Source organism: Balearica regulorum, chromosome 14 (genome assembly GCF_011004875.1).
Source record: "Balearica regulorum gibbericeps isolate bBalReg1 chromosome 14, bBalReg1.pri, whole genome shotgun sequence".
NCBI lineage: Eukaryota > Metazoa > Chordata > Aves > Gruiformes > Gruidae > Balearica > Balearica regulorum.
Window position 1 is genome coordinate 19,446,265 of NC_046197.1, and position 12,974 is coordinate 19,459,238.

At 40.9% G+C, this 12,974-nt stretch overlaps 1 protein-coding gene across 4 annotated transcripts in view; it reads right to left on the reverse strand.

Moving 5' to 3' along the window:
* Positions 1-12,974, reverse strand: part of FNIP1 (folliculin interacting protein 1) — a 70,273-nt gene that overhangs the window by 16,617 nt on the left and 40,682 nt on the right. For 3 of the 4 annotated variants that reach the window (XM_075766812.1, XM_075766814.1, XM_010301643.2), the window contains exons 4-11: positions 9,270-9,370; positions 8,947-9,021; positions 8,314-8,405; positions 5,629-5,712; positions 4,565-4,636; positions 3,703-3,838; positions 2,948-3,149; positions 2,058-2,143 (exon numbers count right to left, since the gene is read on the reverse strand). In XM_075766812.1, the coding sequence (XP_075622927.1) occupies positions 2,058-2,143; positions 2,948-3,149; positions 3,703-3,838; positions 4,565-4,636; positions 5,629-5,712; positions 8,314-8,405; positions 8,947-9,021; positions 9,270-9,370 (848 nt within the window). The remainder of the gene's footprint in view (positions 1-2,057; positions 2,144-2,947; positions 3,150-3,702; positions 3,839-4,564; positions 4,637-5,628; positions 5,713-8,313; positions 8,406-8,946; positions 9,022-9,269; positions 9,371-12,974) is intronic. The other variant, XM_075766813.1, reaches the window with a different exon arrangement.

The following is a 12,974-nucleotide window of genomic DNA, read 5'->3' on the forward strand; positions in this document are numbered from 1 at the left end:
CCTCTGAAAGTCTGGGGTTAAAAAAATAAATAATAATAAAAAAATTATCCTTAAAAAAGAAAAAGAGACTGCAATGAGTTAAACCAGCACAGGATTTAGAAACACCAACCCACTGAAGTCAGCACCCTTCTTCCCTCCAGCACAATTTGCTAAGAGGGCAGGAATCAACACAAGCCTCAGGTTCACCAAAGGACTCAGGCTCCTGACTTCCCCGTGACTTCAGTGGGAAAGCAGACGCCTAAAGAGATAATAGTGGCCTAAATGGGTTTGCTGAATCTGTGCCAAAGCATCTTTGCATCCAGCCTTCAGTATTTAAATATGCCTTTTTTTTTCTTTCTTACCAGACACACACTGCACTGCTTTGAAAAGCAAGTGGCTCTTGCATGTTACAGACACGCTTTTCTCGACAGCAGCATGCGTGCCACCCCGAGACACCGGGGAGGCACGAGGACCTTGCCCGCCTGCAGGACCGGCCCAGGCTGGGGGCAACGGCTGGTGCACGTCTCAGTGCACTCGCTTAAAAAAAAAAAAATCCAGAATTGCCAAAGTCTGCTGCCCCAGGAAATTCACTTATATGAAATTAAACTGGATTTAATTTTCCTCGTTACACTATTAAAGAGTAATATTTATATCACCATGGAAACCTCTGCATAAAACTGGTAGTTAGACACACACTTCCAGTGCTGGTTATGCAATGGCTGTGTCATGTGAATGATCGCGTCTTACAGCAGCTCAGGAGGGAGAATGCCAATCCTCCAGTGTCCGGTGGGACGTTATTTTCCTGCTCAGCCTGACAAGAGCAGCTTTCCTCATCCCAGCCAAGCTCAGCACCGCCAAGCTTCCCTCCAAGGAGGAAAAAGCTAGCAAGGGGGATTTGGCCTGCGTTTTCAGGGTTATTTTTCCTACGTTCAACTTGGGATACGCGCCCCTCCCCACCACTCTGGAACTGTTTAACTTGGAAGGACAAAGGAGAATGGGCAAAGTCCGCTGAGCATATCTTGCAGGGGAATGTTTTGGGGGAAGTTTTGGGAAAACAGCTGGGCCAGTGGTGTTATCAGGTGGTGGGAATGAAGAGAAACGGCTCTGGGTGAGAACGGGGAGAGGCTGAGCAGAGCTGGGGGGAGCGGAGGAACCACCGTGGCTGCTCAGAGTTGCTGAACTCGTCTCAGGCCCCTGGGCAGGATCGGCGGCTCCCAGCAGTCACGAGCTTCCTCTGCTCCTTCTCTTGGCACTGCTTATCCCATCCACCTCTCACTGCAGGCCCACGTGCTCACTCTTCCCTGCCTCCTGTCCCTACCGAACACGTCCTCTGCCCTCCCTTGCAACCGCCCGGAGGTGAGCATCAGAGCACTGTCTTCTGTAATGTCTTTAAAAAGTAGCTCTACACTGGTTGTAAAAGGAAGCAACCTGCCACTCCCATCTGAGAGGAGATGAATCACTTGAAACAGACGGATTTCATCTTAATTCCCTCCTCATGACTTAAACTATGGAAAGAAAATACAGTTAAATGCCAGGGATGTGCTTATCTGCAGTATTTTGTATATTAACTGTTGAATAAGAGACGCTCTGCAGGTACTGATAGCAAGAGATTACACTACTGCACTGTGTGAAAAAGATAGTGCTCCTTCTTAGTAGCTGGTTATCTGAAATGCCTTTAGACCAGAATTAAGAACAACGTAAAGGTCTTGCTTTCCTCACACATCAGGAAGATACACACTAGAGGAGGATTTCCCTTACATGGCTTTGCAATTCTTTTCCCCCTCTCAATGGGCCATAAAAGACAATTTAAGAGGTTGCTGGAAGTTTCATTACCACCTAAAGCACAGAAAACCTTGATCATCTATGTTCTGTTCACGCCAAGCCCTGATGGATATACACACTTGGCAAAATCTAAAAACACAGATTGTAATGGCTTGCTATCACCAATACCTTTATTGTACTTACTTTTGCAGAAGACTTTAGATTAAAAGTTATTTATGCTTCTAAAAGATGCTTCTAAAACAGACTTGAGTGCTTTTGAAGAAACAGTCACAAAAGATAGGAGACAAACTGCTCACCTGAATTCATTAAGGGCATCAACAATTCTGTTATATGCCAAACTCCGCTGACTGGCATCAGCTGATCTACGACTCATTTTCATAGCCTTGAAAACAATCATTAAACAGATAAGTAACACATAGCTACAGAAGCACAGAAAATGGAAAACAGAGTCATGTGTTTGACTTTATCTTTCATGCAACTAGTCATGCAAATAAATTTTTTTTAAGCGATAAAACGATGGTACAAGTGCCAACTTTCATATCTGAGGAAAGATAGGTGAGGAACATGCATTTTCAGCCTCTGCGTCTTCTGTGCTTTTCATCATTTGAGGCATAAAAGGGGTCAAAGTTTGTATTGCAGTGGCAAAGTAACCACCAAGTATTTCCTAGAAGAGAGATTTGAAGCAAATCTAACCACACATTTGAACATTAGATCTTTGAAAATTTCCTAGACATCAGAATCAGGGGGGTTAAAAAAAAGAAAAGAAAAAAGCCCGTCGTTTATTTACAGCCTGGAATAGCCCAGAGATAGGCTCTGACCCTGCCATCCACTCGACTCCGATACAGCTGAAGCAGGGAGGTAGAGGTGGCCCTAAAAGCACCTTTCCCCCTTGGCTGATCCAGGGCTTACTGGGATCTCACACAGCCCAGGGACTGTTCTAGCTTTCAGCAATCCTCGTAGCATAATGCAGCACACTGTCCTCACCCTGGGTTGTGCTTTCATTAGCAATAAGAAACATCATCAAAGATGTTGTGGATAAAAACTCTTCTCTGCTGCAATTCCAATACCCAACAGCAAGTTGATCCCACTCTTGTAAACTAGTAACAAGACTTGGGAATTAAATCTGACAGGGCTGAGGGGAACAGACAGCAATACAAGTGCAAGAATCAAAAGAGACTGTGTTTACCTGTTCTATTGCGCTCTTCAGTTTGTTCATGTGACTCTCAAAAAGAGGAAAGTGTGAGAAGAAGAACTCATTAAATTTGTTGTTTTCATCTTCATCTCTTGAGAGTGAAAAAATAACTCCAATTGCTATCTTCTTCTTCCTAACAATTCCTGGGCTAGGACCAGAGCTGTCATCTGACAAGTTAAAGCTTTCATCCATGGACCTTGAAGCATGGAAAAAAATAGAAAGTTAATGTAATCCACTGCTTAAAGTTGTACCTTGGTTTCCTTTGTAATTCAATTCTTGAACATTTAACTTCAATAAACACCTTTTGTTTGCATGTGTCGTCAAATCATCACCTTTGATTACAGCCACTTTGCAATTTTTTACAAGCAACCGTTAATTGATCCTGCAATCGCAAAGGCTGGAACCAGATTCAAAGTGTTTGTGGGATTAGAATATGGTATTCTAGTTCTCTCCCATCTCTGCCAAGAATTTGTGTTTTGAGTAGGATTTCAGGGCTCCTTTATCCTCAGAAGTACAGCCTACAGGTTTACATTTTGCTGAAGGCTTTCTAGTTAGTGCAAAACAACAAATGCCATGAAGAAAACAGATACTAAAAAAGATCAGGCGCTGAAGTGCAGTCTGACTTACACCTCTGTAAATACCCCACGGAAAGCAACAGCAAGAGCAGATGTACATATGCAAAAGCAGAATCAAGCTGACAATGGTGGAACATTTATGGGCAGCAACCAGCATTTTCATTCCCGGCTCACCATCGAGGGAAGACCCCGTTCTCCAAGCTGGTAGTCTGACTGCGACGCCAACGCCGCTGGTAACTGCTAGCACAGCTTTTGTTAAACGAAGAGCCCGGAGATGGAAACGGAGTGATGAGCAGACTGCTAAGAGATGCTGCAATAATAAGAGGAATAAATAAAAATCTCTCCAGAAGAAAGAGCATTTGGAGAATAATACCAGCAACTAAACAAAGCCCCTCATGATAAACTGGTGTTGCTTCTCAAGTGCTTTCTTTTTTGCTTAACTATGTTTCTTATCTAATAGCCAGTTTGTAATAATATTAACAAGATGTACAAGCACTACAAGGGTGGGACTATCCTGCAGCTTTACATAATAGCCAACATACAGGCTGCATCAACCATGAGTATCGGGGAAAAAAAATTCTTTGTGGACAGCAGTAACGTTCATCATATCCTTCAACAGCCTTTCCAATCCTAACCTTACGTGCCCAATAGCCTGAATTTGGGGGGAGGAGAGGGGTGTTGTGGAGGCGAATTCATGTTTTAACATCACCCTCCTCCTCAATTTGGAAAGATGACAAAGGTAATAAGAAATGCTGCAAACTCATTTCAATATTTAATTTGGCTTGCTTATTCGCAGCATACTTTAATAAATTGCACTGCTGTTCAGATTACCTCTGTCAGGTTCCTAATGCAATACCCTTGACACCTACAACATTTGTACGTATGCATATAGGTATGTGTTAATGCTTATATATAACAAACCAGAACGATCACATTTCAGCACAGAAAACTGTTTGGTGATGTCTAGACATCTCAGTGACGAATATTACTGAATATTTTTGGAGTCTACAGGGTTAACAGATAGAACTGACGTTACCAGATCTTGCTATACCGCTGTCTCTGTCCTCATTCTGCTCCCTCCCAGGCATATCCATAGGGTTGCTGTGAACTGTAAAACAAGGAATACCAATTAGCAGGGGAATATACAGTCCCTTTCTTGTTTGCAGATCTCCATGTAATTAATGAAACAAAACCATGCTCATTAATTCAGATCAACAGCACTGCACAAGGCCATCACCAAGAAGGGCTGCTTAGCTGAACAAGCCAAAACGCTTATCTGAAAAGCTTGTATGTATTTTGCTGAAGTCCATACACCTATTTTAGTACAAACGAAAACCAGAACACTTGTTTCTTGATATAGATATTTTTCAATGAAATTTTAATGTACCAAAAGGATGTTGGTTACATTGTAGTACTCAGTGTATAGACAAAAAATCCACAAAAAACCAATATAAGGACAATTTTCATTCATATACCAGCTTTTTCAGGTATTATATATATAATCTTAAAAGTATTTTATAATTTTGTTGAAAAAAATAAATAATTTTCAATTGTGAATGGTGCATTGGTTGTTCAACTAAGCCGTAAGCTGTCCAGATTCACAATCTGCATATACACCAGATCAAAAGTGTCTCAGGCTCAACAGCCTTTAAATGTGATATATTTTACAAATATGTGTGTGAAGTAAAACCTACTCAGCCATGGAAATAAGACCCAGCCACTAAAAGCAAGAAATGTCCATTTTAAATGAACCTAGGTTAGCTTTAGTTTTCACAGTTTGGTTGAAACAAGTCCAGATCAAAACAGTTTGACACTATTGTGAAATATTATTGCCAGAAATATTAAATACAGCATTAAATACATAAGTTTCTAAAACAAAACAACACAACCAACTCCAAAGAGGACTATTAAAATGCCTGCTGTCCCCTGGGGATTTAAAGCATGTATCCGAAAAGGTAAGAGAGCAGACATCATTGTCTATTTTGTATTAAAAAAAAAAAAAAATTAAAATCTTATTTCCAGGGCTAAACTACAGATCCACACCATTTTGTCACACCAGCTAGACTAACCACACAGCACAGCACACAGCACACTGCAAACCTGCAAAGAAAGAGGCGCTCCGGATCAGGCGGAGCGGACCTTGCTCTGAGAATGCCCGCCTAGGGCTGCAAAGCTGTGAAAGACCTACATGGCAAAACGTAAAATACACATGAAAGAATGAGGTTAGTAAAGCAGAACAGTCTGTAGGGAGGGGGCCAGGGCAGGGAGAAGATATAAGCCAACATAAATGCAGAGTAACGTATGCAGGAGAACAGGTCTTAACGCTTAACAAGAATGTTGAATCAGGGATATGCCTTATAGTTGAACTATATAGTATTTATAGAGTTAAAACAATAGACCCCGCTTTACACTGTCTCCCATACAAGGATGGGGTTTCTCTCCAAGGGCTCTTTTTTTTTTTTTTTTTGGCCTTTTTTTTTTTCCATTGAAAAATGATTAATTTATGCAGGCTCAAAGCCTAACTTGATCACAAACAGGAGATTCATCGTGGAGTACAATGTTTGTTTTAACGTCCACACTGGTGGGGTGGCTGAGGAACACTTGCTGAAGGCAACAGGGAGGAAGGGGGACAAGGCAGGCAGAAATTCGTCTTAGTAGAACTAACAGAAATTTGCAGGCTGAAGTAGTTGTTCTGAGAACAGTCAGTACATCAGTTAAATGATCATATAGAAAATAAGTGTTAGCACTCTTAGTAGTCCATTTTAAAAGTAATACTGGATTGTAGATATACCAGGGAAAGAGTGTATTTACTGTACACAGAGCCAGGAAAAATGCATGGGTATTTTTAATGAGTTAATTGCCAGTCTCCTAAATTTGAAGCTACTGCTCACTCAAAGTTTACTGAATATACAAAACATGAAGGCTGCACTTCAGCAAAGCTCCCTTCCATTCTCTTAGGTCTTTACTCATTAAAGAAAAGGACATGACCAGTGCTGCTGGTTTTTTAACCAGCATATCTAAAAAAAGCAGCTTGTAAATAGTTCCCAACCAAAACACATAGACCCTTCTCCTATCACAGGCTGGCGAGAGCCAGTGAGTCAGAAGCAGTCTTTGCTAGCGAACACAGTTGTTCAAAATGCTGCAGTTACAGATTAACTTCTTTACCTACTCTACCCATGGTTCCATCTGCACTGAAATGGGAACTGTAAACAAACACTGTCAAACCGACTGAAAACTTGTGCAGCTCAGTTACAAAGAAAGTTTCAGCATCCTCTTCTAGAAGGCAATCTCATCACTTCTCGTTGCGTGCCCTCGCACTGAGGTGCCCACACCCCACGCCAGCTCTCGGTGCAGTTATCCTTTCTGCTTGGTGGGGAAGTCACCATAGAGCCGGACACGGATGAACATGTGGCACTGGCTACACCTAAACCACATTGAGTCCACGCCTAACAGTTGCATTATCTGAATTCGAACTCGCAGTTTAGATCGCAGTGGTGATACAGCAAACTTTTGCCAAGCGCAAACCACAACAAAACCCTAAAGTAGATGAAGTGAGTTCCTCTCTCTTAGATCGGGCACCTCATTCACTCATGCACTGTGAAAAATCACAACTGAAGTCTGAAAGGAATACTGAATATTAAAAAAAAAAAAAAAAGCGCATCTTTTTAACTTTCCTGACTTAGTAAATTCAGGAAACATTTAATAGATAATAGGTTCTTACAGCTTTAATTGACTTCCCTTATAAATGGACTGTTGGGAATGACTTTAATGAGGTGTACAGCTTTTGAGTCTGAAAAGCATTTAAGCCCACGCTTAGGTGTAGTCTTATCAAAGTCAGTGTGAAAGAGAGAAGTAAACCCACCCAACAATTAGGACCACATCAAAGCCAGAAACCCAGTTATTAGAGTAACAAAGTCATCAGATTCACTCCTTACTTCCAACCCTAGAAAAGTGTATTTTACTTACAGCAATATTCTGGAAAGCAAACGTAAAAAGCCACCCCTTATTCCACCTACTACAACAGACATTTGCTTGGAAAATCAACAGTCTAAACCAAAGGAGAGGGAGGATGTGCTGAAGAGCTCATCAGGCTGCTGAACTGGACAACCAAGCCCTGAAGTACAGTATCTTTACTGTCAACTCTACCGTTCCCGCAGCGAAAAGCCAAGACTTTCCCTTCTTTCTGTAATCTAATGTTCATGGAGCCTTCACCCACAGCACTTCCACGAAGGCTGAGAAGCAAAGATGCCAGATGGCTTTTTAAGCCTGCTTAGCTCCCACAGTCAGACAGAGAAAGAGGACAGAACAAAAAGGTATTTTGCTAATCTGATCAGAAACTCCAGCGCCACTGTGCAAGGTTGACTTAGACTAGTACGAAACACACAGCCACATGCACTCAGGTGGCCAGAACAGAATGAAAATTATAACAGAAATAAGACTGGGGAACTGAGCCAGGCAGAGTCAGTCCTGCGTGATCCGAGATATGCTGCTTCAAAAGTTCTACAGACTGTTATTTTCCAACATTTTCTGTATTTGACCTTAACTGTATCTAAATATTTCTATTATGTATATACACATATATGGCTTGTATATATTGAACACTAATTCCTTGAACTGTCCAATTATTCTCCTCCAAACCCCACCGACAGTAATTTTCTATTACATCTTTACCTTTCCTCTTTTTTTTTTTTTTTTAAACTTGATTCTATTTAGAAGACTTTCATATTCTAGAATCTAGAATTACTCAGTTAAATATACCAGGAAATAAAATGTGTTTGTAATTACCTATATTCCCAAGAAGTCCATTCATAATTGTACTGTGGTCAGGCTTTAATGTATTGCTATCTTGATTAATGAACTCAAGACTGTCCTGCAACCTACAACAAATAGAAAACATACAACAAAAGCAGTGATTTGCATTTCAGTAGAATATAGTGTTACTTCACTATAGCCCGAATGGACAGACAAGATAAGAACGCAGGCTTCCACTAGAAAAGCTTTCCCAGTCTAAGCCACGTTCTCAGGTAGGTCAATTAATACACAGAAAAGTCAACATTGAACCCTCTGAAGTCACATGGTTTTGTAACACCTTTTTCTTCATCTCAGACTGAATTCCCCAACTCTAGCATTCTGTCCTCATCCCTTCTCCTTTGGTGGTCGCAAGCACTTTTGTACCTTACAACATCAAGCTTCACCATATCAGCATTAAAGAAATGGTTCATTCATTCGCTTAAAGTGAACTGAGGTGAAGACAACCGCAAGGGAAAGGCAAGGACACTAGTGACAGGATGTAACAGATCAGGGAACAGTAAGTTATCTTTCTAGAGAAAGAATCTGGAGGGTCCAAAAAAAAAAAGTCTTCTGTGTTCTTACATTCATCTGCTTACGTGCAATAGATATAATTTGTAATGGACTCACGTATTCAGACTTCCGTAGATGCTGCTGCCAGTGCGAGCTGTGAAAACCTTGCTGAGCATGAGCTGAGGAGGTGAGCTAGAGGACAAAAAGGAAGATGTCAATCACACAGTACCAAGACAGGCTTTCCTTTTCCTTTCACAATCTTCCAGATTTTATAGGCTGAACATGACATAACAGCCTTTTGTGTCAAAAGTGACATCAGAATAACTTTAAAGCAAACCCAGAAATTCCTTTTACTCTGCACCTGTGGCATTCAATTCATTACATATTAGCACTAGGGAGTAAGTCTTCGGAAAAGACCAGCAGTAAAAAATTAATCTTACCGGATCTGGTGAATTTTCAATGTGGAGCCCTTGTAGCTCATGGCCACAGAGCCAAACATCATCTCTCCAAGCATGTTAGCATCTGAAGAGCACCGAGAACCCTGAAAAAAGATCCCACCAATGTTTGTTTTTAAGCATTTTAGAAGCACACTTCAATTAAGGCAATATACAACTACGGAAAATATTCTTTATTTAAAAGATAAACATGCAAAATATCTTGCTATAATACTGTTGAACTTGCTATGTTGAACAGTTCAATAACGATAATGCTAGCATAGAAAGTGATCTTCACATCGGCTGTGAACTAAACCACTGAAATCATCCAACAAACCTAACCCGTCTACAGGGGGTGAGGGGAAGCAGATTCAAACAATGCTGAGTCAGGGGACTGAAAAGTTTTAAGAGTGCGAGAACACACTTAACTGAGTAAGAACCATTAAGCCTAAACCTTGTGCTGTTTGACAAGAAGCACCACAAGTTCACTGGAAATCTTGTACAGACTGCGCCCTGGAGCCGAGTTAGACCAGCGCTTTCATGACAAAGATTGATTCATAGCTTATCCATGGATGGCATTTTATATTTGATGCATCTTTCCCTGGTGGTCCTGTGATGGTACCAGCAAAGAGCTGTAACATCATGATGCCAGGCTTAAGTTGTGCAATTTCTGCTTCTCGGCGGTGAGAGCTTGCTGTAAGGCATACTGGCTAAATACAAAGGAGGAACATCCCTACGGCGCATCACAGGCTAGATCAAATACTGCAAACAAAAACCTAAAATTAAAAAGTTACTCAGGGCAATCAGCTGGAGACGACTGCTCAGCTGACAGTCATCTTATTTGTATACTTTCAATGACTGAGATTACTGTCCCTTTGTCCAGGGCTGTTTCATCTCTAGGCTAGCAGAGTATTAGTGCTGGCTCTCCATTTGAGCCTTGCCCTGAATAATTTAAAATACTGTGATTGCTCACTCAGAACTCAGGCAGTTCATAGGTGAGGTACTTGGTTCTGTGCAAGAGAGCAATACATTTCCTTTGAGGTGCACGATAACTAATAACACTTCCTTGGAGTAATCCTTCCAAAAGGTCCCTAAAAAACAGTCACAGAAATAACCTTGTGTTTGGAAAATGCTAAGTGCCATATCTCCATATCCCTTATCCAAGCTCTGAACAACCAGGATCCTCACCTGGACTCCTGCACGGACTTGGAATATATCTAAACTTTTTGCCCGGCGTCTGACAGTAAGCTCAGAGCACAACCGAGGACAGGGCATCCGCACCACAGATTCCTACCAGCAGTAAGGAGTGATATGAAAACGACCACTCCATGAATCTGCTCGCACTAGCCCGCATACCGAAGGCAGGAACAAGGAAATGCTCATCAGCCAAAAGGCAACACACTTATAACACTTTTCAATTTTTAGCTCTTCTCAAGCACTCTCAATTAAGATGATGGTACTTTAACAGACACACTATTAACCTCCGAAATCTGCTATCAGTGCAAGAAAGATAGAGGATGACTAAAAGTAGTAACCACAGTTAGAAATACAAGGTTTGCAAGGTTTGTTAGTGTTCATATGACACAGCAAAATCTGATCATTAGCTGGGTCTCAGAGAAATTTCCATCTTTACCTCCCAGGATCATACTGCCTGGGTGCACTGCAGGCTGTACTGGAAAAACTAGACTCTAAAATCAGTCAGTATGACCCAGCAGGTCCAAGGAAATACACACATTGATGTTAATGGCTCTAGGAAATGATAGGTCTGCCAGCATCATGAAATGCTGAAGAACACTGCAAATTACTACAGCCAAATGTTATGATTGTTACTTTTACATCTCTTGCAGATCTCCAATTGAAGGACTCATTCTGAATAAATGTCAAGCCCTTGATGGTTGGTTTTGGTTTCAACTTTCTGCTGTTGTGAAAATCTAATTCTAAAGCTGAGGAAAAAATACTTTAAGTATTGATCTTCTTTGTCAAGCAACCAAATTAAAAAAAAAAAAAAAGGCAAGTGAAAATCAGCTGCTTTCAAATTTAATTATAGGGGTTTCCCCTTTCCTCTGAAAGAGACAAGCAATGCTGAAGGCAAAGAGCGTGATAAGAGGCACCCATGGCCTGTTTCAGTCTGGCATTTCATCTACACTTAATAATTTTACCATGCATAACAGAAGATGCTCATATTTAATGCATTTATTATGGAAACACTGCTACAGCTCAACTCTTTGTGCCTTTAATGCTGCAAAATAAAGGTCACTCAAGACCAAAGTAGAGTGCAATCAACTGAGGAAAGGGGTTAAATATTAAAAACTCAAACGAAAAATAGCCAAGGAGCATCTGGCAAAAAGGGCACAACCTCCAGCACTGACAGCTTGGACACAAACCAATTCCCTAGGTCATATTTACGAGCTCACATAAAAACTGATCATAAAATACGCACAAGTGTTTGTTATTGCACATTAGCATATCAGAGGTAGTAAAATTTGCATGATTCGGAAATTACATTTCCGAATATAGTATTTACAGCATTCAATATTCAACTTACTGTACATATTGTCCACCCAATAACTAAGTACGTACGTAAATTAGAAATGCATTACAGAAATACATGTCACAGGTTGCCCAGAGAGGTTGTGGATGCCCCATCCCTAGAAGTGTTTAAGACCAGGTTGGATGAGGCTTTGGGCAACGTGGTCTAGTGGAGGGTGTCCCTGCCTGCAGCAGGGGGCTGAAACTAGATGATCTTTAAGGTCCCTTCCAACCCAAACCATTCTATGATTCTACGTCACGATCAACAAAAGACTTTCAGTCCCGACTACACTGAAAAGCAGGTACGGAGGTAACACTAATGTCATAACGTGCAAATAATTGTGGGCAAGCTTAGAACCATATTCAGCCTCATCTTAATGGTTTCTAATCGCATTTGTGAGGGATCTGGACAGCATATAATTAAAAATATGGAAGCCTGGAACAGAACCCTGTACTTCAGCTTCCAATTAAAGTTGCTCATATATAGTCAAAGTGTATTTAAACAAGGAAACAAAGAACTATTTTAAAAGTACTATAGCACTGTATTATTTGGATTTCCATTTTATAGCTAAAAAAATAAAAACAAGCAATAAAAGAACTTATAAATACTGCAAATAGATTAAGTAACTTCTGAGGTCACCAGACACAGCAGTTAGAAGATAGGAAATGCCAGGCTGACTGGTGTCTGGACAAACTTACTCTGGCCCTTCTGCACGCATGATACAAAATTTTATTGTGCAATAAAGAAGTCTTGTATTTACGGCTCTCAGCTCACTTGCTGGTGAAGCCTGGAAGGAGTACGGGGAACACGGTAGATCGTTTACAACAAATATGCTGTGGAAGACCAACTTAAGCTGAAAGTTTCTCACAGACTTTCTGAGCCAGTCACATCACTGCAGATCATTTCAGTTCAACTCAGTAAGATTTTGACTAAGTGATACGCATGAGGAAATGGGGACTTAAAAGGGAAAACTTTCCACAGCTTTAAAATACACTGTCATGCCAACCACTAAAATTAATTTCCTTTAATAATGTTGACCATTGTTTGCACAGAGCCTGCCCAGTAGGAGGGACAATTTCTGGATAGTGGGGGGCATCATTTTTCTTGGTCACACAATGCACGAAGGAGGTTATTTTGTGCTGGAAGGAAGCTGCTGACAGAAATGTCTCTTCCTTTCATAA